The sequence below is a fragment of the Phascolarctos cinereus genome, unplaced genomic scaffold, assembly GCF_003287225.1.
Source record: "Phascolarctos cinereus isolate Bilbo 61053 unplaced genomic scaffold, phaCin_HiC Scaffold_4;HRSCAF=312, whole genome shotgun sequence".
NCBI lineage: Eukaryota > Metazoa > Chordata > Mammalia > Diprotodontia > Phascolarctidae > Phascolarctos > Phascolarctos cinereus.
In genome coordinates this window covers 310823104-310848418 of record NW_027555847.1, presented here as the reverse complement: position 1 = coordinate 310848418, position 25315 = coordinate 310823104, and the positions used below count along the sequence as shown (strand labels likewise).

The 25315-nt window shown below is 40.9% G+C and overlaps 1 protein-coding gene across 1 annotated transcript in view; it reads left to right on the top strand.

Annotated features, from left to right (window-relative positions):
- The window catches only part of CKMT2 (creatine kinase, mitochondrial 2), a 51793-nt gene that overhangs the window by 11694 nt on the left and 14784 nt on the right, over window positions 1-25315 (top strand). Inside the window, exons 2-3 of the mRNA XM_021007692.2 lie at window positions 18797-18968; window positions 22837-23035. Of these exons, the coding sequence (XP_020863351.1) occupies window positions 18817-18968; window positions 22837-23035 (351 nt within the window). The 5' untranslated portion in view covers window positions 18797-18816. The remainder of the gene's footprint in view (window positions 1-18796; window positions 18969-22836; window positions 23036-25315) is intronic.

The window sequence follows — 25315 nt, the reverse complement described above, 5'->3', positions numbered from 1 at the left end:
CTAGACATAAAAAAAAAGAAAGAAAAACACATTTTGCCTGCCTTCAGGGCGCTTATATTCTACTAAGGAATAATACCTATAGTTCCTCCCCACAACGTTGTAAGGTACAAATGAAGCAATGTATGTCAAGCATTTGGCAAACTTAGGAATATATAGAATATATAAATATCACTTATTTATACTGCTACTATTATTATACAAAATACAAAACATAGTTCTTTCCCTTAAAACGCTTCCATTCTAGCTGGGAAAGACAAGAAAATCACATATGAAAAGTTGAAAAAAAGGTTATAAGGCATTGTATGATGAAGGACCAATGTGAGCAGGGCAGGTAGCAATCCTGTGGATGCTCAAGGAAGGTGGGAAGCATTTGGCCCAGGATGCTCAGGGAAGCTTTCCCTCTCCCTGCATAAAGAGGCTGAACCAAACCCAGTGGTTTCTGCCATCCCCACGAGGAACTGAAAGAGGTGGGGTTTTAACTAGGCTATGAACGTTGGGATGGTCAGAAGAGAAAGGAGGGCGTTCCAAATTGTTAACAGGATTTTACTGAGCCAATCTGTAGCCTGAGAATGACAAAACAGCAGGCCAGAGACAAAGCGCCAGTAATCAGGTAGTGGCTTAATTAATTAATTTCATTATGAGGAACAGATTTGCAAATTGGGAATTCTCCTGATCAGAATTCCACCCGGCTGAAGTAAAGACAGAGATTATATACATAAATCTCAATGGCAAGTGGGGGAGGGAAGTGGATTACAAACAATCATTTCCCAGGGCCAGAGTGGTTTCCCAGCACAGGCCCACAAATCCCACCATCACTAAGGCACAGGTAGGACCAGAGTTCTGTGACTGGAACAAGTTCTACAGTCTTTGATTCGCTTCACTTAAGGTACACAGGCACAAGAATGCGGTGATTGTGAGAGCCTTGTCAAGGGTTTGATTGATCATTTCAAGCTGCACTGTAGGTCTGACTCACAAGCTAGAAGAGGCAATTCTGAAAAATCTGAGCATTAGTATGTACATTACTCATATCATTTTAATTACTATGAAAATCACAATTCCCTCCTCAAAGTGAAGGGCACATCATAGAAAAAAACAAGGAAATGTTAATATACGTTGCATGTTCAGGATGGTGGGCGGACTCTTCTGAATGGAGCGGAGTACCGTGGAGTATGGAACAATGAAAAGTGCTTTGAATAAGGAACCAAAGGATCTGGGTTCAAATCCCCCAATCTACCACTTGCAGCTATAGAACCTTAGACTACTAACTTCAGCTCTCTAGGCCTCGTCTGTACAATGAGGAGGTTGGTCTAGACCACTTTTAAGGTTCCTCCAGCTTTAAATCTGTGATCCTTCCCTTTTTCTTCAGAATATTATACCTCCAGTCATCTCTCCCAACCATCTTTGACCTTTTTATCAATTGGTTCCTTCCCTACTGCCCAAATCCCCCTCATCCTTAAAAAAGCCTTAGCATCTCCTCAACCTGTTATCCTACATCTCTTCTCTTTTTTCCAAACTCCTTGAAAAAGGTGCCTACACTCAGTGTCTCTAGTGTCTTTCTTCTTACTTGCTCCTCAACCTTTTGCAGTGTGGTTCAGAGCAACCTCATCACTCAATTGACTCTGCTATCCCAAAGTTACCAACGGTCTCTCAATGCCCAAATCTGATGTTCTTATGAAAACTTCTTTAGGTTTTCCTGACACAACTTTTGGTTTCCTGCCTATCTGTCTTACTACTCCTCAGTCTCTTTTGATTACTCACTATGCATACTAAGACCCATAGCTGGGAATATTCTCTAGACCAGGGTGGGGAACCTGGGGCCTCAAGGCCACGTGTGGCCTTCTAGGTCCTTGGGTGTGGCCTTTTGACTGCATCCCAGTTTTTCAGAACAAATTCTTTTATTAACGAGATTTGTTCTCTGAAGTTTGGATTCAGCCACACCCAAGGACCTAGAAGGCCACACGTGGCCTTGAGACCCGCAGGTTCCCCATCCCTGTCCTAGTGTTAATGGTTAGTTTGCAAATTTCAACTATATCCCCAGTGTTTACTGAGCAGTTTACAATTTTACCTGCTCTAGATCTTCCACTTCTGCTATCTGTTCTTTGATGTACAAATCTTAACCTTCCCCTTCTGCTCTCTGTAAAATGATATTGTATCTGTTCTATTGATACAACTAAGACCTATATAAGGTTAAGGAAACTAAGACAAGGGGCCTACTGGTTTTTTGTACTGTGACAGGTCTAAGCTCAAAGCTTATAATTAACCAGTCATTCATGTTGAGAAGTATGATTGGCAGCCATACCCCTCAATGAATCCTTGGACTATTTTTACATCAATTAATTGATCCTGGGATCTATGTTAAAATCAGATGTTAAGATAACTTTAGAGGGGTAGGGGAACTAGAACCTTCGAGCTGTAAAGAACCATAGGAGTCATTACACCCTTTTAATTTTACAGATAAGGAAATTAAGTCCCAGAGAAGTGCAGTAATTTTTTCCCAAAGACACACAACTAATTAATGTCAGAGCAGGACCAGAAAAAAAAATAATTGCAATCTACAGGTTGGGGGTAGGGGAGAGGTAGGTGAGGGAATTTCAAATGTTTTTTGATACGGTATTGAGGGGTTTGGGCTCTCCTCTATAGGTAATGGAGAGTTAGTGAGTCTTTTGACCAGGGGAACAACATGATAAAAATAGTTTTAGGAAGATGAATTTGACAACTGCCTAAAGCATTGACTAGAGGGGAAAGAAATCATAAGGGTATATGTGTGTGTGTGTGTGTGTGTGTGTGTGTGTGATATTTAATCTATTTACACAGAAAAACACAAATTATTTTCAAATATTTTTAAAATATCCATTTATAGTCACACAATTGATGACAGATCGTTTTTTAATCTTAAATGAAACCAAATCCCAAAAGATAAGCTGTAAATCCAGTTCTAGTTACTGTCTATGTTTGAAGGTGAAAAAATAAAAAACTGCTTTTAAAATCTATAAAAAGGAATTTTGCTAATTAAAAATGGCTTTTTAAATTCCATTGGATCAGTGAAACTTATTTATTTTTTCCACACGTTTATGGTGTTCTTCTGAGTGCTCTCCAAAGAAGTTTCAGCTGGTAAGCCCCTGGCTGCAAGAGCTTACGATGGAACATGTTAAAATTTTTATAACATTGTTAGCAATCAAAGCACCATTTTTGGATGGTAGCTCGAAGTACTTTCCAGCCATTTAATACAGCTAAGCTTGCCAGTGGCCCTACTGGGGAGATATTGGCCTGGAGTTATTATCCTGTTTCCATTCCTGGTAATTTAATATCTGACTTTTCAAAGTCAATGGCAGGGGGGCAAAAGTATCCAGTAGGGTGCCTGGTCCCTAATGGAAACTAAGCAAAAGCCAGAAAGACTTAAATTCATAGAATTATAGGATTTAGAGCTAGGAGAAATCTCGGAAATTAACCCAATTCAAGTCAAGTCAATATTTAAAAGCCTACTATAAATGGAGAAAGCATTGTGCTGGAGGAGGGGTTGGGGAAGGGAGGGAAATATGCTATTTAGATGAGATATAAGTCCAGTTTTCGTGAAGCTAATGGTTTAGTAGAGGCATATGACATATGCCCAAAGCTATAATATAAGAAAGATACAAGCAAAATATATTTCAGAGGAAGAAGGAAAAGGGAGATTTTAAGTGAGGAGGGCATTCTAAGCATGGGGAACCATGTGAGCAAAAGCACCATGTGTTTTATGTGGTTTTTCTAATCCTACTAAAAACAATCCAAATGGCCATAGTTTGATCATTATTCATATCAACAAAATTAGTTATTTAATTAGTATAGATACTAGGTGTTCAGTTAAACACAGAAAGAGACAAGATCTCATTAATTCAACTCAATTCAATTCAACCAGTATTTACTAAGCTTCTGCTCTGTTCTTAAAACAAAAAACAAGCTTTGCCTTCAGGGAATTTATGTGGTAGGGGGTGAGGTGGGAGGTTGTTGGGCAGGGATATAATGTAAAATAATCATTGCACTTCTCTGGGACTTAGTTTCCTTAACTGAAAGGTGTAATGACTCCTATGGTTCTTTACAATTTTAAGGTTCTAGTTCTCCTACCCCTCTAAAGTTATCTTAACAGGTGATTTTAACATGGATCCCAGGATCAATCAATACATAATCAATACCCCAGTAATTACAGCCATTTCTGTGGTTTGGGAGGCAGAGAATTAAGAACACTAATAAGGTGTGAGGGGTGGGGTGGGGAGGTCTGTAAAGGCCTCATGAAGGAAATAGAACCTGAACTAAGTCTTGAAGGGAACCCAGAGGCAGAGGTGAGGAAAGAGTATTCCAAGCATGAGGCACAACCTTGTGCAAAGACACTAAGCAGGAGGTGGGATGTTAAGTATGTGGAACAGCAAGTCATCCAGTTTAGCTTGGATTCAGAGTGTGTGAAGGGGAATAGTAATATGCAATAACCCAGCAAAGATGGCTGGATCCAAATTGTGAATGGCTTATACTGATGGAGGATTGTATATTTTTATCTTAGAGGTGATAGGGAGTCACAGAAGCTTCTTGAGCAAGGTAGTCACATGGTAAGGTTTATGCTTTAGGAATATCACTCTGGCAGCTATATGGACAATGGATGGAAGGGAGCAGGGGGAGATTGGTGCCAGAGAAGCCAATTGGGAGGCCCCTGCCTAAGAAATGTGATAGAAGTAGTAGAGATAGAATGAATAACATTTGGCACCTGGGTACAGGGTGAAAGAAAGCTGAGAGCAACGGATGCCTCCAAGGTTGCAAACCCAGTGATTGAGAAGGATGGGCGTAGTCTTGTCAGAAATAAGGAAGTTTTGGAGCAGCTAGGTATCGCAGTGGATAGAGCTCCAGCCTTGGAGTCAGGAGAAGTTCAAATCTGACCTCAGACACTTGATACTTACTAGCTGTGTGACCCTGGGCAAGTCACTTAACCCTGGTTTGCCTCACCAAAAAGAAAAAAAACCCCAGAAATAAGGAAGTTTGGAAGAGGCATGAGTTTGTGGAAAAGATGGGTTCTGTCTTAGATGTGTTGAGTATGAGAAACTTACAGGCCATGACAGTCAGAAATGTCCAATTAGCAATCAGTCAACTTTAATTAGGGACCTACTATGTGTCAGAGCTGTGCTAAGCAGGCACCTACTATGTGTCAGGCACTGTGCTAAGCAACTGGTGCCTGGCACATTATAAGCACTTAAATACTTTTTGACTGATCAATGTAAGACTAGAGCTCAGGAGAGATAGTAGGGCTGTATATGTAGATTTAGTAGTCATATACATAGAGGTAATAATTGAATTAATGGGAACCGATGAGGTCACTAAATGAGAGAGTGTAGATGGAGATGAGAAGTATGCCCCAGACAGAATTTTGTAGGGCACCCACAGTGAGGGGCATGATTAGATAATGATCCAGCCAAGGAGGGAGAAGAGTGGTCAGGGAGGTAGGAGGAAAAAGAGAAAGTGACATCAGGAAAACTAGAGGGGAGAAAGTATCTGGGAGGCAGCTAGGTGGCGCAGTGGATAGAAGCAGTGGATAGAACGCCGGCCCTGAAGTCGGGAGGACCCGAGTTCAAATCTGGCCTCAGACTAAACACTTGACACTTACTAGCTGTGTGACCCTGGGCAAGTCACTTAACCCTAATTGCCTGAAAAAAAAAGTACCTGGAAGGAGAGGGGAGTCAACAGTGTTAAATGCATCAGAGAGGAAACCCAGAAAAGGCCTCCAGATTAAGAGATCGAGAGGGTGATAGCCAGGTTTTGTAGTAAGTCATTTCTTTTCCTCTCTTCAAGGACAAGACTGAACACAGAATCTTAGATTGAGAGACACCTTAGAGTTTATGGAGTCTAACAACTTATCCCATGGAAGAATCTTTTCTACAATGATAAAAGTAGTACAATGGATAGAATGTTGGACTTGGAGTCCAAGGGGGATTATCGCTGGTAACTGCTTTGGAGGAAGCAGTTTCAGTAAAAGTGATGAGATCAAAAGACAGACTGCAAAATGAGGGAGAGGAGAAGTGGAGAAAAAAAAGTACGGGCAGTTGTTTGTTGTTTTTTTTTCTACTCAATTTCCACTTAGAAGCTAGTCAAGGATGTATAAAGGCTTATTGTTGTTGTTTGTCCTTCCTTCTGTAGGAGGACCGTGGCATCAGAAAGGTGGTGTCATGACTTGTAAATGAATTGGATATAAGTGAGGCAGGGCTGTGCAGAGTCACCAGCCTCACTTTCTCCTCTGGAGCCATCTGGGTCCAGGATGAATGCAGATGGTCCTGCTGTGTAAAGGCAAAAGATGGAGAGAAGAAATTATCATGAAGTTAACATGAAAAAGAGGAAGTTGCATTTGTTCAGGGCTGTTCCAGAGGGCAGGGCATAGAAGCCAGGGAGAGGGAGAGTTTGGGCTCCTCATAAAGGAATTTTCTTGCATCTGGAGTGGCTCAACAATGACACAAAATTCCTTGTGAGACAGTGAACTCCTTCCTCATCACTGGAGATAGAGACCAAACGGCCATTATTATCATCATCATAGTAATATTTGTAATGCACTTTAAAGTTTAGAGTTTACAAGGTGCATCTTGATCCTCAACAACCCTGTGGTTGGTACTGTTAATATTAACCACATTTTACATATTAGAAAACAGAGAGAGAAGTCAAGTGACTTGCTTATGGTCACACAGCAAGTGTCAGTGAGGATTTGAACTCAGGTCTCTCCAGACTCCAATTCTAACACTCTGTCCACTGTACTACTTTTATCATTGTAGAAAAGATTCTTCCATGGGATAGGTTGTTAGATTCCATAAACTCCAAGGTGTCTTTCATTCTAAGATTCTTTGTTCAGTCTTGTCCTTGAAGAGGGGAAAAGAAACGACTTCCTATAAAACCTGGCTATCACCCTTCTTGGTCACTTACATACTGGCTCCTTCTGTGTTCACAGAAAAAGGGTTTGGGAACAGCTAAATCTTGCCTATTAGATTTCTCCCACACCACATTCCCTCTTCACTTAACCCCAGGACTGGGAATTTGCTTGTTATTTCCCTAAGTCCCTCTGTTAATATACTTTCCTATAGAAACGCTGATCACTCCCTGACCTAACTTGGAGCAGAGGGGTTATGCTGTGTTCCCTGGGGAAGCAGACAGAAGGGACATTGCTAGGGGGTCTGCCGTCTGCAGATCCAGGAGCCTTGTGACCTGCCACCCTTCCATGCTGGACCAAAGAAGGAACGAGACCTGAGCCGAGATCTCCAGCTGAGCAAAGTAAAGCTCAGTGGACATGCTTGGTAGCTCTTACAGCATTAGAATTACCAAAGTGCTAGTGGGAAAGGATGCACACAGTGGAATACAGCTGGGGTGTAAGCATTTGATCCAGTATCTCTCGCAGTCTTGCTCACCAAATTAATTCAAATTGACTTGGAGATTAATGTTGTCATTAGGTCATGTCCAACTCTTTGTGATCCCATTTGGGGTTTTCTTGGCAAAGACTCTGGACTGGTTTGCCATTTCCTTCTCCAACTCAATGAGGCAACAGGGTTGAGTGACTTGCCCAAGGTTACACAGCTAGTATGTGTCTGAGGCCAGATTTGAAATCGGGAAGATGAGTTTTCCTGACTCCAGGTCTGGCACTCCATCCACTGGCTACCTCACTGTCCAGAAGAGGATTCCAGAAGACTTTGAATAGTTGCAGGTACTCATCCCTTTCTCTTTATTCAATCTAATAAAGCAGGTGCTGTTGTTGTTGAGTCATGGCCAACTTTTTGTGACCTTCTGGACCATATTGCCCATGGGGTTTTCTTGGCAGATACTGGAGTGGGTTGCCATTTTCTTTTCCAGTGGATTAAAGCAAACAGAGATTAAGTGACTTATCCAGGGCCTCACAGCTAGTAAGGGTGTGAGGTCACATTTGAATTCAGGTCTTCCTGGTTCTGAGCCCAGTGCTCTATCCGCTATGCCACCTGGATGACATTAGGGTGATAGATCTGAAACTTAACTGATGGATTATAAGGGAAACTCCTGAAAAAAATAGCAGCATAGATATTGGTTGGTGGAAGGGTGCTTCATGGGTCTCCCTGATGGGAGATGCTTGTTCCTTAATAGTTTCATTAATTATCTGAAAAGCAGAGTGAATGGTGGGTTTATGAAATGCCTGGTGGGATGACGTGTCTCTCTGGAGCTCATCTAAGTGCCTGCCTGCAGAAGCCTACAGATGGATGGGGTCAATCAGCAAGCATTGACCACTAAGTGCTGACTGTGGGCAAGGCAGAAGATGCCACACCTGCTATTAAGGAGAATTATGTTCAGGGCAGGCTCTTATGCCCTCTATAACTTAATAGGAAAGTCCGAAAGAGACAGACAGACAGAGTAAGAGATAGACAGACAGACAGACACAGAGAGAGATATTAAATGGCTTAGATATGTTTACACAACTAGTAAAGTTTAGTGTCAGATTTGAACCCAGATCATCCTAGCTCCCAGTTTGACACTCTCTCCATTTTGCCAAGCTGTTTCTAAATGGCATCAATGAGAGAGGCAATGTGGCATTAAGGATGGCAACTTGGCCTCCCAGTCAGAAAGACCTGGGCTCAGATCCTGGCACTGGGCAAGTCGCTTAACTTCTTAGTAGCCCAGACAACCCTCTAAATTTTAACATTTCAGAGAAGGTGCCAATCTGTACTGGTAGAGAGAGCTCTTCATTGGCCATTTCCTACATCAATGAAGTTATAGGTCCAATAAATAATTAACAATGCAAGAGATAATTAATTTTAACACAAGAATGTCATAAGACTGTGCATGATCAGTGGGACAGGTGATAAGAGTTAGAAAAATTCAGAGGACCAGGAAATGACCATTGACTGGAATTGCCTGGAGAGGCTTCACGGGGGAGAATGGAGCAGAGGTAGATCTTGAAGACCAGCCTGGCTCCAGATGGGTAGCTCCAAACGGGGCGGGTGCACATTTCATGTGGCAATGATAGAGAAAAGCATATTTAAATGTATGGATGCCCTTTGTTGTCTTAGTTTAGGAGAGGGCTGGGTGTTGAACCAAAGCAAAACTTGGCCTGATTAGAGATCTTCTAGTTCTATAGATTTGTGTGGCCAAACACCAGAGTATTAAATGGACAGTCTTGCAGGTATGAAGACAGAAGCAGAAAGAAGTGGCCTGGGTATGCTCTGCCTAACCCCAGGACAGTCATCCTCACCCCTGGTTGGGTGTGGTTTGAAGTCTTTTTTTTTTCTTAATATAAATTTATTTATTTTTAGTTTTCAATATTCACTTCCACAAGTTTTTGAGTTCCAAATTTCTCACCCCTCCCCCCACCCCAAGATGGCATGCATTTGGAATACCCCTTCCCCTGGTCTGCCTTCTCTTCTATCTCTCCCCCCCTCCCTTCTCTTATCCCCTTCCCCTTCTATTTTCCTGTAGAGCAGGATAGACTTCTGTACCCCATTTCCTGTATTTCTTATTTCCCAGTTGCATGTGAAAACATTTTTTTAAAACATGTGTTTTTAAAACTTTGAGTTCCAAATTTTCTCCCTTCCTCCCTCCCCACCCACCCTCATTGAAAAGGCAAGCAACTCAATATAGGTTGTACATGTGCAGTTATGCAAAACACTTCCTTAGTAGACATGTTGTGAAAAACTAACTCTATTTCCCCTAATCCTATCCTGCCCTCCCATTTATTCTATTCTTTCTTTTGACCCTGTCCCTCCTCAGAAGTATTTGCTTCTGATTACCCTCTTTCCCAATCTGCCCTCCTCTCTATCACCCCCTGCTCTCTTGTCCCCTTCTCCCCCTATTTTCCTGTAGGGTAAGACAGATTTCCATACCCAATCGAATGTGTATGTTATTCTCTCCTTAAGCCAAATCCTATGAGAATAAGATTCCTCATTCCCTCTCACCTTCCCCTGTTTCCCCTCCACTGTGAGAGACTTTTCTGTTTTTTTTGTGAGATAATTTACCCCATTCTACCTCTCCCTTTCTTCCTCGAGTATCATCCTCTCTCATCCCTTAATTTTATTCTCCAGATATGACCCCTTCATCTTCAACTCACCCTGTGCCCTCTATCTATCTATCTATATACATATATACAATTTTTTTCCTTCAACTACCCTAATACTGACAAAGTTCTCATGAGTTACAAATATCATCTTTCCATGCAGGAATGTAAACAGTTCAATCTTAATAAGTCTCTTATGATTTCTCTTTCCTGTTTACCTCTTCATGTTCCACTGGAGTCCTGTATTTGAAAGTCAAATTTTCTATTTAGCTCTGGTCTTTTCATCAGGAATGCTTGAAAGTCCTCTATTTCACTGAATGACCATTTTTTCCCCTGAAGGATTATACTCAGTTTTGCTGGGTAGGTGATTCTTGGTTGTAATCCTATCTCCTTTGCCCTCTGGAATATTATATTCCATGCCCTGCGGTCCTTTAATGTAGAAGCTGCTAAATCTTGTGTTATCCTGATTGTGTTTCCACAGTACTTGAATTGTTTCCTTCTGGCAGCTTGTAATATTTTCTCCTTGACCTGGGAACTCTGGAATTTGGCTACAATATTCCTAGGAGTTTTCCTTTGGGGATCTCTTTCAGGAGGAGATCTGTGGATTCTTTCAATTTCTATTTTGCCCTCTGGTTCTAATATCAGGGCAGTTTTCCTTGATAATTTCTTGAAAGATGATGTCTAGGCTCTTTTTTTGATCATGGCTTTCAGATAGTCCAATAATTTTTAAATTCTCTCTCCTGGATCTATTTTCCAGGTCAGTTGTTTTTCCAATGAGATATTTCACATTGTTTTCTAATTTTTCATTCTTTTGGATTTGTTTTACAGTGTCTTGATTTCTCATAAAGTCACTGTCTTCCAATTGCTCTATTCTAATTTTTAAGGAAGTATTTTCTTCAGTAATCTTTTGGACTTCCTTTTCCATTTGGCCAATTTTTCTTTTTAGGGCATTTTTCTCCTCATTGGCTTTTTGGACCTCTTTTGCCATTTGGGTTAGGCTGTTTTTTAAGGTGTTATTTTCTTCAGTATTTTTTTGGGTCTCCTTTAGCAAGCTGTTGACTTGTTTTTCATGATTTTCTTGCATCACTCTCATTTCTCTTCCCAGTTTTTCCTCTACTTCCCTTACTTGCTTCTCAAAATCCCTTTTGAGCTCTTCCAAGGCCTGGGACTGATTCATATTTTTCTTGGAGGCTTTGGATGTAGGAGCTTTGACTTTGTTGTCTTCTTCTGGTTGTATATTTTGATCTTCTTTTCACCAAAGTAAGATAATATAGTCTGACTCTTTTTGCGCTGCTTGCTCATGATCCCAGCCAATTACTTGAGTTTTAAACTCTTGTTAAGGTAAGAGTCTGCTTCCAATGTGAGAGTGTTTTGTCCCAAGCTTCAGGGGTTTGTGTAGCTGTTTTCAGAGATACTTGTAGGGACCTGTAAATTTTCAGTTCTTCCAGGGTGGTATGATAAGGGGTGAGGTGTTTACTCCTTTCCTGGACTGTGACTACAAGTATTCCTTTCTGTCCTGTAACTGTGAGGAGGGGTTCCTCTCGACACTACAAGCTCCACCACGCCAGCGCTTCTCACCCCAGCACTGCCGCCCAGAACTGTGACCCAGATCCACACACGGGCAAAGCAAGAGATTCCTGCCTCAGCACTGGCAAAGAGATCCCTGCAGTCCCTCTCTGATCAGCCACTGGATTCCCCCTCAGTCTGTGGGCCGGAAGCTCGGAAAGCAGCTGCCCACCCAGGACCAGGCTCTTGGGGAATGGAGCTGAGACCCGCCTTCCTCTCTGACCACCGACAGACACAGACTTTTCCCACTGACCTTCTAAGTTGTCTTTGACATTTGTGGATTGAGGAGTCTGGAGACCTCCACAGCTGCCGGAGATTCAGTCCTCTGAGGCCTGCTCCAGGATTGCTGCAGACTGCCTGCACACGCCGCGCTGCCCTCCCAGCCCGGCGCGATACACCTTTCTGATCAATCATCCAGATTGTCTTGGGCTGGAAATTTGTTTCACTGTGTCTTTTTGTGGGTTCTGCTGCTTCAGAATTTGTTTAGAGCCATTTTTTATGAGTATTTGGAGGGGTTTGGGGGAGAGCTCAAGCAAGTCACTGCTTTCACTCTGCCATCTTGGCTCCGCCCCCTGAAGTCTTTTTTAAGCTCTGGTTCGAGCTTGCTGTATTAGGATTTGCCTCTTTCTCCTAACTACAGAGAGCTGGAATTAAAAAAGGATTCCTGTTGATGATGTCTCTCTTCCAAAAGGGCTTGTGAGGAAAATGAGGTGGGAGAATAAGTAGTGAGTCTGTGGTTAGGAGGTAGTTGAAATCCCTCCTTAGCACGGATCATCTGTGTCTCCTTCCATTAACATTCCGAGTGTAGAAGGGAAAACAAGCAATGTAAAGCATCACAGGCCACAGAAGATGGCTACATGTGATTACCTGTCTCATGCCATTAGTGTTACCTGACTCTCTCTTTCTCACCATATCCCATAGCTTACTATGGTGGTGCTCTAGGGACTTTCTGAAGGATTGAACTGAATTAGCAGGTCTGGGAATGGGATTCCTGCCTGCTCACTGAAGTCCAATCAAGGGATGATAAGTGGGTGGCAGTAAGAAATTGGAAGTGAAAACACAACAGTCATTGGCCTGAGATTTCAAAATGATCGTTTAAACTACCTTGGTAGCAGAATAATAATGTATGTATGTTTTCACATGTGCACTTTTGGTTGTTCAATCATTTTTAGTCCTGTTCAACTCTTTGTGACCCTATTTGGGGTTTTCTTGGCAAAGATACTGGAGTGGTTTTCCATTTCCTTCTCCAGCTCATTTGACAGATGAGGAAACTGAGGGCAAACAGGGTTAAATGACTTGCCTGGGGTCACACAGTTAGTAAGTACCTGAGGCTGGATTTGAACTCTGGTTTTTCTGAGTCCACTACACCAACTAGCTATCCCACATGCACATTATAGGGGTATATATTTATATCTATATGTGTATGATGGTATAGCCCAAATAAGCTCTGAGGTATCTTTATCCCAATTCCCACTCTCAGATGAGTCAGGCTCCAAAACCTACGTTTATATCTCCCTATAGGTATCTCTGAGGAGTCTGGGGTGATTCTCTAATGTCATTGGCTTAAGTCCCATACTTCACCTCCAAACCTTATGCTTTCCTCCAAGATTATCAGTTGAGGATCAATTTAATCAGTCACCCTTAAGCACTTTTTATAGGTTATTTATTTATTTATTCATTAAGAGTTATTTTAACAACCCATTATTTGAGAACAGTTGGTAGAAAACACTCCTCCAAAATGTCTACAATATCCTTGCCCACAGGGTCCAGGGAAAGTGGGCTCAGGCTTAGAGGGTTGACATTGCAAAGGGGTAACCCACAACTTCCAATTTTCTGAAGGTGTTTCCCATAGGCATGGAATGGTTTATCTGCTGGGCTCCCTGTGGTACAGTAAGTCCAGTCTGTTCATGGCTCCCAAAGCCCTAGGTTGAAAAATGCTAGCTATGCCTCTGGTTCTAAGATAATGAATAATAATACTAACAACAACAACAGCAAACTATTATTATTATTTATTCCAATAGAGTATAAGTTCCTTAAATGAAGAGGTTGTTTTCATTTTTATCTCTATCCCAAATATCTAGCATATTACTTAGACAGAGGAATACAGACTGGATCTGTGATTTCATTAGAATAGATAACTCCCAGGTAAGGAAACTCCTAGCATTGCAGGGAAGGACTATTCTTTTTTTTTTTTTTTTGGTGAGGCAATTGGGGTTAAGTGATTTGCCCAGAGTCACAGAGCTAGTGAGTGTTATATGCCTGAGGCCAGATTTGAACTTATGTCCTCCTGACTCCAAGGCTGGAGCGCTATCCACTGCACCACCTAGCTGCCCCAGGGAAAGACTATTCTTACATTCAATCGCGATCTCTCAGATGTGTGTACCCTGCCGACTGGTACAGATTGTTATCCATCCGTTTTCTTTCTCATCCTATGTTAACCATGTCCGCGTCTTTCTGATGATTTACTATAGAGGATTTAAATATGCTCTGATAATTTGAATATTTCATGAATACAAGTTCAATATTTGGGCAATCTATTGATCATCACTCCTTCTCAGTATGTAACTAGGCTGCCTCTTTAATGATGAGGCAGCTAGGTGATAAAGTGTGATAGAGCCCTGAACCTGGAGTCAGGAAGACCTGAGTTCAGATTTGACCTCAGGAACTTATTAGCTATATGGCCTTGGTCACTTAACTTTTGTCTGCCTTAGTTTCCTTATTTGTAAAATGAGGATAATATCACCTACTTTCCAGGGTTGTTGTGAGGATAAAATGAGATAATGTTTGTAAAGCACGTTGCAAACCTTTAAAGCACTATGTGAATACTAGCTATTATTATTAAGACTTTTTACACCACATCTTGTATACAAGTCTCCATTGGTAATATATTTCATCTTGTGTCTTCCAAGGCTCTTATAGGTCTTCTGCAAAAGCGCAAGACATCTAAGTTCTAAGCCTTTGCCTATAAGACTTGAAGCCTTTTGACTCTTTCATATCTTGATTTAGAACCTTATTTTCTAACATAATTTTAACTCTCCTCCCCCCCCTTCTCATGCCTGTCTTTTCATTGAAGTTACCTAGTATCAAGGTACCTGTTGATTTAATTCGGAGCTTGTCAAGTTCTTCAGACTTTCTTTACCTCCTTAGTCTCTACAATAGATATTAACACGTACACTGAATCTATCCTCGTGATTATCTGTTTGCTTACACCCATTAGGAGCCCTGAAAGGTGAAATAACAGAATGTTCCATGAAATGATGTTTTTTGTTGCCTTTGGGTACAAGATACAGTAACTCCATTATTTTCCTCACTGAGAAGAATGAATGAGCCATTCTTCTATTTATCTACAACTTATGCCTTTTGGTTCAATTTATTACAATATTCAACTCCATTTATTTATTTGTTTGTTGATCTATTTATTTATTTATTTATTTATTATTCAGTTCCAAATTCTTTCCCTCCCCCAACTCCTCCTTTCCCTATTGAGAAGTCAAGAAATATGATCCTCATTATAATATGAACTAATGCATTAGTTCATTAGCCATGTTGCAAAAGAAAAGCAAGAAAAATAAAGTTAAAAAAAGGGCTCAAATCTGCACCATGTCCATCAGTTCTCTCTGGAGGTGGATAGCATTTTTTTTTTATCATGAGTCCTTTGGAATTATCTTAGATCATTGTATTGATCAGAATAACTAAGTCTTTCACAGTTGGTTATCATTACAATATCGCTGATACTGTGTACAATGTTCTCCTGGTTCTGCTCACTTCACTTTGTATCAGCCCACATAAGTCTTCCCAGGTTGCTCTGAAACTATCTTTCTTGTACTTTCTTACAGCTCAATAGTACTCCATCACAATCATATACCACAACTTGTTTTACCATTCCCCAATTGATGGACAGCCCCTCAATTTCCAATTCTTTGCCACCACAAAAGAGCTGCTATCAATATTTTTGTACATGTGGGTCCTTTCTATTTCTTTTTTATCCCTTTAGAATATTTCAATTCAATTTAGCAAAGATTTATTAAGCACCTACTATGTGCAAGCGCTATGCTTTAGATGTGGTTCAGTACCATCAGAAGTATATCTATCTCTCATTGATCATTGGACAAAGATGGCACAAGTGCAGTATCAACTGTTAAATTATTGTTTGGAGATTAACGCCAATGGGATTTGAAGCAGTCTCTGGCCCTCTTTCCACCACTCTGCCACTCTCAATTTAGAGTGGGATCAGGGTTGCATAGTACTGGGGGCTATTTCATATTTTTGTCTGTTTCACAAAAAGGCAGCATGAAGTCATGTATAGAATATTATGCTTCAAGTTAGGATGAACTAGGTTCAGATCTCACCTTGGGAACATTCACTAGCTGTGTGATCTTGGACAAGTCATTTGAGTTCTATGTACCGCAGACAACTCCTTAGGACTTCTAAAGTAGATGGATTATAATAAGCATTGATAGAGGGCTGCTAATGAAATTATGGATCCTTCATATATCTGTAACACCCAGCTGGCCTTTACATCAAGTCAGGCTCTGGGGAAAGATTTTTGTGAAGGGAGAGAGAGAAGAAAGAAAGATGATCAGTTTAGAGTTCAGACTCGCTAAACCTTCCCACATTTCCCAGAAGAAATACTGCCAGAAAAAAAGCATCCTTTCAACTCGTTACCCATTACTAGAAATTCCAAAACAGTCTTCACGGAGATCTTGAGCAAGCAGTCAGTGCTGCTGTCCAGGGGTAAGCAGGAAAGGGAACTGAATCTCTATGCACAAGACAACCATAAAAAATAAACTTGGCCTAAGTGTTTTTTTCAGCCAAAATGAATTTGTAGGTTACTCATGCTGTTTGCAAGGCCCTTTATGAAGCTATGAAGGCTCGCTATGAAGCAAGCAGTGACATATGTCTAGATACTCCAGCTTTTATCCAAGGGAGACATACCATAGCTAGGCTGGCCCTTCATCACCTCTCCTGTGTGATTTCTTAACAGACTCACTCAGTGAGATTATACTAATGCTACAGGGCCGGAAGGGAATTGAAGAAAACAACATAGCTTTGCATAGATTTCTCTCTTCTCCAAACTCATTTCCCAGAGGCTTTACAAGGTACATTGTCTGATATAAAACAATCCTGCCTGGAAAATAAGATAAACCCCATCCTGACTATTTTGGAGGGATGCCGGTCACATCTCTTACACAAATTTTCTCCACAGACATTATGAAAGCTTTACTTATTTATACCATATAGTCCTATCCATACAAATAGTAAATTAGACTGCCCTTCTAAATGAGGGTTTCAGCTACAGAAAGTATTTAAATAGAGTCTGGAGCATATTCACTAACAGGCAAAGTCCCAAAAGTGGTAGAATTGTCAGAAAGATGAAGTGCTTCTATCCCAGTGTAGTTTTATAGGCACAACCCTAATACACTACATTTTTGAGAGGGAAGGTGAAATATTCTCACTTAACAAAATCTACAACAGGGATTTAGTTCAGTCAGGAGAAAAAAATAAAGTCCTGTCTGCAAGAATTTATTCAGTTGCTGGGTGAACTTAAGCTAGCTCCACCCCTAGAGGTCTTTGGGTTAGATCCAGGTGGTCCTTGAAGGAAAAGGACTTTATCTTTTGTGTCCTCTGCAGCTCAGGCAGGCATCCTCCCACAAGGGACCCCACCTCTGGACTCACTCCAGAATGAACTCACTTCTTGGGGACTCTGACCCCAGAAAGAGGGGAAATGGTATTTCTTGCACTCTCTGGCTCATTTTCCCCCCATCCTAGAGTTCTAGGAAAAATCTCTAAAATGAAGGTTAAGTATGACTGAAGAATACTTTTATTCAAGAAGGATTTATATGGTCCATTCTAGAATGGCACTTACCATACAAAGAAAGTACTAGATGTCAGGTATAGGACAGCTACTTGTTTCCTCACCACAAAAAGAATGATTTAAATACAAAAAACTCATAAATGGGCATTAATAAGTATTTAAAACATGAGTTTTGAGATCAATTTGACAGCTGAGTGGAGGATGGACTGAAATGGGAAGAGTCTTGAGGCTGGGAAACCAATCAGTAGACAGCTGTGAGGTGATGAAGGCCTGCACTAGGGTGGTCACAGTATCCAAGAGTGAGAAATAAGTCATTAGGGCTATAGGGCACAGCCACTTGAAACCATCAAGTTACCAATTCAACATCTTACTAGATGTAAGGACAAATTTCCTGGTAAGATGGGAATTTCTGAATTATAAAACTTGATTTAAAAAGCAGCTCCAAATCTCCCAGTGCAACCCCCTTATTTTAGAGAGGTGGGAACTGGGACTTAGTTCAGTGACTAGCAAACAGTAGGTGTTTGATAAATACTTGCTGACTGACTGAGAGGTGCAAGCATCCCTAAGGTCACACAACTATGTATTTGTGAAGGAAGAACAGCTACTTTCTTTTTCAATGTGTATAAACCTATAGAAAATGATGTTGATATGTTATAGGTTCATGAACACAGACCTGGCAGCAACGTTGGGGATCTAGTCCAGTCACTTTCATTTTTCAGTAGAGAAAATGGAGACCCAGTTAAGTGTATTGTTCAACATTATACAAGTAATAAGCATCAGAGGTGGGATTTGAATTTGGATCCTGGAACTGCAGAGCCCATTTTTTTTCCCACTGTACTACAGCACCTTTTCATGAAGCCATGGAGGGATCTTGACGACATCATTGGGTCACGCATAGAGAGGCATAGTCTCAGAGAAAGAGATAAGTTTCTTGCTTCCGGCCAATGGTGTGAAAAGTTAATGTATACCTCTAAGAGGCTAAACATTTCACTTATTACCACAACGTGCAGAGAAAAAACCCCAGTGTCTCTTTTTTTTTAACAAAGCACACTCATTTATATCTATGTGCTGTTCATTACAAGTAGTTAGTAACTTCAAGAGCTCACTCATTTATCTTTCTAGGTTTCATTAATTCCTGTTGTCTCCAAGATTGGGAGAATTGTTTTTAGACATCAGCACCCAAGCGAGACCCAACGTGATTGCTGGTTTTTTAATGTGTGATATCATAGCCTCTCTCTGGCACGGCTGAATAGTTGGAGACTCTAAAGTTGTGCCCCAAAGGCCTTTGTTGGAATCTTCCCCTATAACGTATAAGAAAAGTGAACTCTGTAACAGCTTACCATTTGCTTCTGTTTAGCAATGAAGGTCATCTAGTGCCACGTATCTAACCATGCTTTTTTTCTTTCCAGGCAACCTCCCAAGAAGAAGGATGGCCAGTGCCTTCTCTCGGTTTCTAACTGGCCGAAGTGCCTCCCTCCTCTTGGCTACTGTTGGCGCTGGTGCCTTAACGGGTGGCTACTTGCTGAATCAGCAGAGTGTGAGCGCTCATGCTCAGGAAAGGATCCGGCTCTTTCCTGCAAGGTAAGTCCCCCGCCTTAAAATAACTCTAGGTGAGAGTCAGTGACTCACTTCTTCAATGCCAGAAATCTGGGGAAGGGGTGGGGAGGGTGTTTTACAAGAATGAGAATCCGCAGTTTTGCCTACTGCTTGGAAGGCACTCCCAGCCAGTCTCACGGAGGATACAAAGAAACTTAAACACGTGCTCTCTGTACTCTAAGTATATAATCTAGTCAGATTATAAATCTCCAGATTGGAGTACATTAAAGATGGGAAGCAGCCATGCCAAACAATCTTTTTTTGACAAGGATATCACAAAATCATAGCCTTTCAAAGTTGGAAGAGACTTCAATACACAACCCAGCTCTGTGTTTTTAACCTGGTGGCTATGCACTTAAAAAAAAAATCAATAAGTGCATTTCAATATAATTTGTTTCCTTTGTAATCTTATGTATTTTGTTTTATGTATTTAACATTATTCTGAGAAGGGGTCCATGGGATTCACCATATTGCCGAAGGGGTGCAAGACACAAAGAAGTTTAAGAAGACCCTTTTTAGTCTAATCCATCTACCTGAAAAATATCCTCTGAAATATAGATCCTACTAGACTGTAAATTCAAAGGCAGGAACTGTTTTACTTTTGCCTTTGTGTCTCCAGCACTTAGCATAGTGCGCAGCAGAGAGTAGGTTCTTAATTAATGCTTATTGATTGATGAATATACAACAAGTGGTAATCTAGCCTTCACTTAAAGATGTCCAATGAGGAGGTATTATCTCAAGGCAGCTCATTCCACTTCTGTACAATTCTAATTTTGGGGGGTTGGGGCAGTTTCCTTACATCAAGCCTAAATATGCCTCTTTTCAGCTTTTACCCACTGTTCCTTGTCCTGTCCTCAGCAAGCAAGCAGAACAAATTCAATCCCTTGTCAACCTGAAATAAAGAGAAGTACCAAAATAACAACAAGAAGGCTCTTTAAATGAGGCAAGGGAATTGCAATTCGGAACACCATAGAACACCAGAGAGCAGGAGTGCCCACAAGGGGCAAAGGGGTAACGGGGCAGGGTTTTAATACACTTCAACAGGGATGTGTGATTGAGAGGGGCAGCAACAGTTGAGAGTTAAATTGTTTTACAAAACAACTGAAGTCTAAGGAGGCTGAGGAGTGGTAACATCTGGTCAGAGCAGTGGGCTCCAGGTTTTTGTATTTTGTATTTGGTTTGGACCAGCTCAGAGCTTCCTCAGGCAGTTCCGTGATTCTGGGGTCAAGGCCAGGTCAGCTCAGAGCTAGCTACCTTCAACACCCTTTTCCATGTGAGAATTCTTCCAATACTTAAAGATGAGTCAGGGCAACACTAGAGAAATAGTCTGCCTGATTTCAACAAAGCATTGCACTGAGTCTCTCCCAAAATAACCAGATGGAGAGATATGGGCTAGATAAGGTTTGGGCTGCTAGGTAGCGCAGTGGATAGAGCACTGGGTCTGGAGTAATCAGGTAGACCTGAGTTCAAAATAGGCTTCACATACATCCTCGCTGTATGACAGACCTCTGTCTGCCTCAGTCTAAAATGAAATTTCATCATATGATAAAATATCACCTGTAGAATGGGCATATGAATAGTACCTACCTCCCAGAGTTGGTGTGAGGCTCAAATGGGATAATGTAAAGCACTGATGATGATGATGATGATGATGATGACAACTAGACTAGTGGGCTTAAGGAGGGTGGCTTCTAGTGAAGGGCCCCACAGATCACTACTTGCTCTTGTTCTCTTCGACATTTCTTGTGAATAATTTGTGTAAAGTCACAGCTTATCCAGTGTACAGATTATGTGAGGGTAGGAGGGACAGATGACAGATACACTGGGTGACTGAATTAGGATCCAAAGAGATTTCAATGGGCTGGAATGTAAAAAGATGATTTTTTTAACAGGGGCAAATGTAATGTCAGATTTGAGCTCAAAAAATCAATTGTATGGGTACACGATGAGGATACTGCTACTAGAAAACTGTTCCTGTGAAAAGAATTTGGAGCTTTTAGTGTACTGAAAGATCAACTGAGTTAATAATGTGACATGGCAGCCAAAAGCCCCCAAACCGTCAGGCTTCACTAACAGAAGTACGGGGTCCAAAATGAAGGGACAAGCCCCACTGTAGCAGGTTCTGGTCAGGCCACATAGGAAGCATTGTGCTTGGTTCTGGAGGCCACATGGACAAACGAGGACATACAGAGGAGGGAAGCAAAATGGCGGGCAAACTTGAAATAGGGCAAACTTGAAGGAAGAGAAAACTGAAGCAGGATGTGAATGCCGTCTTTAAGCACCTTTACTTAAACGTTAAGGCTGTCATGCATAATCTAGTTAGATTATAAATCTCAATATTAGAGTATGCTGCAGACAAGAAGCAGTTATGCCAGACAGTCTTTTTTTTTTTTTACAGGCATATCACAGAACCTTGGCACTGGGTTTTTTAGTTTCTAGTTTTGTGGGTTATTGGTTTTTTTTTTACCTGGGCTAAACCAAGAGAACAGAAGTAAAATTAGGTGGAAGTTGCAAACACTTTCTAACTGTATAGTCCTGAGCAAGTCATTAACCTCTGCCTGTCTCAGTTTCCTCATCTATAAAATGGGAATGATATAGCCCCTAGGGCTGTTGTGAGGATCAAATGAGATAATATGTATCAAATGATGTGCAAGCCTCAAAGCACTATAGCAAAAATTATTATGTAATAATTTAAAAAATTAATAAATTAACAATTTAATTGTTTAATAATTTTATAAATACTATTATCATTTGGTATTATCATCATTATCTTTATTAATGCTATTATTAGATAATTAGAAGGTATCACAGAGGCCAATCAAGTCTAAAGCCTTCATTTTATAAATCAAAAAAACAAGGCCCAAAGATGTTAAATGAATTAACCAAAGTCACACAGGGAGTGTCATAAGTAAGACCAGAACCTGGGTGTTTTGACTTTAGAGCTTGTGGTCTTCCTACTGTACCACACTGCCTCTCAGGATGTTATAAGTACAATTATTCCTGGATCAAAACTCAGGCAACTTGGGACCAAATTCCATCAGGCTATCACTGCCCTGAAATATGTATATACATATGTATATGTGTAGGTATATATGTATATGCACACACATATGTATGTGTATGTGTAGATGTATATGCATATATGTATAGGTATATGTGTATATGCATATATATGTATATGCACATATATGTATGTGTAGGTATATATGTATCCGTACATATGTGTGGGTATATGTGTATATGTACATATATGTATGTATAGGTATATGTGTTTATGCATATATATACATATACATATATATCTCACAGCGTTGGTTGGTGATCAAATGAGATCACACATGCAATATATTTTATACAATGTTCTAGCTATTATTGCTGGAACTTTAACATTTTTTAAAGACAAAATTTAAAAATGGCCTATAGTGTTAATTTAATTTTTATTTCTCTTTTTTTTTGTTCTGTCCTCTCCGTTTTTTCTTTATTAGCCATATCTTGAGGGCTATGGCAGCCAGCTCACAACAATGGGTTTCCTCAAGCAGAACCACCACTTTCTTTCCATGATAAATAGTACATTTCAGCTACTTATGTTTTTAACTTTGGCTCCCGAATTCAATTTTTTTCCTTGAGTGGCCAAATATTCCCCTTATTTTCTGTGGATGCTGTTTCTGATGCGTAGTAGGAAAATGGGTAATGGGTAAAAGCTTATTCCATCTCCCAGTACCTCTCCCCTGCCACCCTCCCACTGCTCCCCACCCCCTTCCCTAACTCTATTCTTGTTTGTGAGTTTCCCAAGCCGGGAAATGGTTGCCCAAACGCATCCCCACTGAACTCTTGTATCTTCCTCTTTCTATAGCGCTGACTATCCTGATCTTCGCAAGCATAACAACTGCATGGCTGAGTGTCTCACCCCAGCCATCTATGCTAAGCTCCGGGACAAGATGACGCCCAACGGCTACACCCTGGACCAGTGTATCCAGACTGGTGTGGACAACCCTGGCCATCCCTTCATCAAAACTGTAGGCATGGTGGCTGGCGATGAGGAGTCTTATGAGGTAAAGCTCTTGGTTTCTCGCCTTGAGGGGCTGCTAAGGGCTCAGCTGTCATTCTACTTGAAGGCAGATTAGAAGGGTGCATTTGGATCCCACAGCACCAGGGAGGGGCCTTAGGATGATTTGGGCAGATAATTCTAGTTGCCATTTACTTTTCAAAGGGATGAGCTGTGCACAACCATATTCTGGAAGATGTAATCTACAGTTCCCATGGTTTATATTTCATTTGCTGAAAAAAGAACAACATTCCTCCTGCTGAGAAATATATTCCATGGCTAAGTTGTGTGATTTGGTCAATTCAATTCAGCTAACATTTATTTGGCATCTGTCTGGGCCCTAGAGATATAAAAATGAAATAAGACAGAGACCTATCCCCCAAGGAGCTCACAATCTAATAAGGGACATAAAAATGTATGCAAAAACTGTAGCATAAGTCAGAATGTGAACAGTGAAAAGGAGAGGCTCAGACAAAGTGTTAATGAGATATCTGAGGAGGAATAGATCACTTTTAGCAGGATAACCAGAGAATGCTTCATGGAGGAAATGGTACCTGATTTGGGCCTTGAAGAAAATGAGGGATTCTAAGGAATGGAAGTGGGGAAGACAGTGGAGTCCATTCTAGACGTTAAGGGATAGTGTGAGCAAAGACCTAGTGACTAGAAAGAACAGAACAAGGATAGGGACCTTGAGTAGTCCAACTTGGCTGGAAATAGCCATGTGAAAAAGGAATAGTATGAAATAAGATTAGAAAGTGTTTGTGAATAAAGATTATTGAACTCCCTGAATGCCAGAATAAGGACTTTAAACTTTGTTTTGTAGGCAGTGTTTGAGACACTGAAGGTTTTCAAGGAAAAGAGTAAAATGACCAGAGTGTTATATTAGGAAGATTATTTGGGTGTGAAGTGATTGCAAAAGAGATAGACTTGGGTCAGGAAGGCTAATTATATTAGTCCAGGTGAGATATGATAAGGCTTGAACTAAGATGATTGTAGTAGGAATTGGAAGTTAAGGGATGGATAGAAGAGATAATATGAAAGAACTGACAATCAACTGATTGTATAGGAGTGAAGCAGAGAGAGAGAGAGAGAGAGAGAGAGAGAGAGAGAGAGGGAGAGAATGAATTAGATTGTAAACTTCTAGTGGGTAGGGACTGTCCTTTGCCTCTTTTTGTATTCCTGGCACTTAGCACAGTGCCTGGCACATAGTTTGTGCTTAATAATATTTGCTGACTGCAATAGATAGATCATTATTAAAATGCTTGCTATGTGACAAGTGCTATACTAAGCATAGGAGATATAAATATAAACAGCAAGACAGTCCTTGCCCTCAAGGAACTTACATTCTAATGAGAGAAGACAACATGTGAAGGGGTAATGGAGAGAAAAGGGGATGCTGGCATGATTTGGAGATGATTGGGAAGTGATTGGTGAGGACAGCCTGGCCTCAGCAAGATAAGGTATCTCTCAGAACTGGGGGACCCAGGGTCAGAGTCCAAGGTTTTGATGGGTGGGAGATGAGAAGGCTGAGAGAGAAGAGTCAATTGATCCTGAGGCATTGAGGTTGAGGAAATAAAAGAATGATGGTGTCATTACCAGAAGTAGAAGAGTTAGGGAAAGAAAAAGGTTCAAGGAGAAAGACTATGTTCAGTATTTAATATGATGAATTTAAGATTCTGGAGGGACTTCCAGGTACAGCTATCCACTAGATGATCGGAAATGGAGAACTAGATCTCAAAGATGAGTAAGATAGTGGTTATAGAGACTGGGGAGTAATTTTCTGAGATTTTTACTAAAGTCATGGGAGAGGAAGAGAAAAGGAATGAAAAGAAGGGGGCAGGAGAGAACCTTGGGAGATAGCTATGCTAATGAGTGATGAGAAATGGAGTCATGAGGAAAATGGAAGAACCATGACAATATAGGGTCATGAAAGTTATAAGAAGAGAAACTATCAAGAAAGAGGAGGTGGCCAACAGTGTTAAATGATGCAAAGAGGTTAAGGAGAGTGAAGACTGAATATAGGTCATTGGATTTGTTGATCAGAACCTCATTGGTGACCCTTTACGAGAACAAAAACTGGACTGTAGGGACCTAAGAAATAAATGTGTGGTGAGGTGGTGTAGGCAAATGTAGATGACTCTTCCTAGAAAAGAAAACCACCATCTATTTTCTTTCTATCAATAGCTCTTCCTTCCTTCTTTCCTTCCTTTCTTCCTTCCTTCCTTCCTTCCTTCCTTGCTCCCTTCTTTCCCTCCTTGCCTCCTTCCCTCCTCCCTTCCTTCTTCCT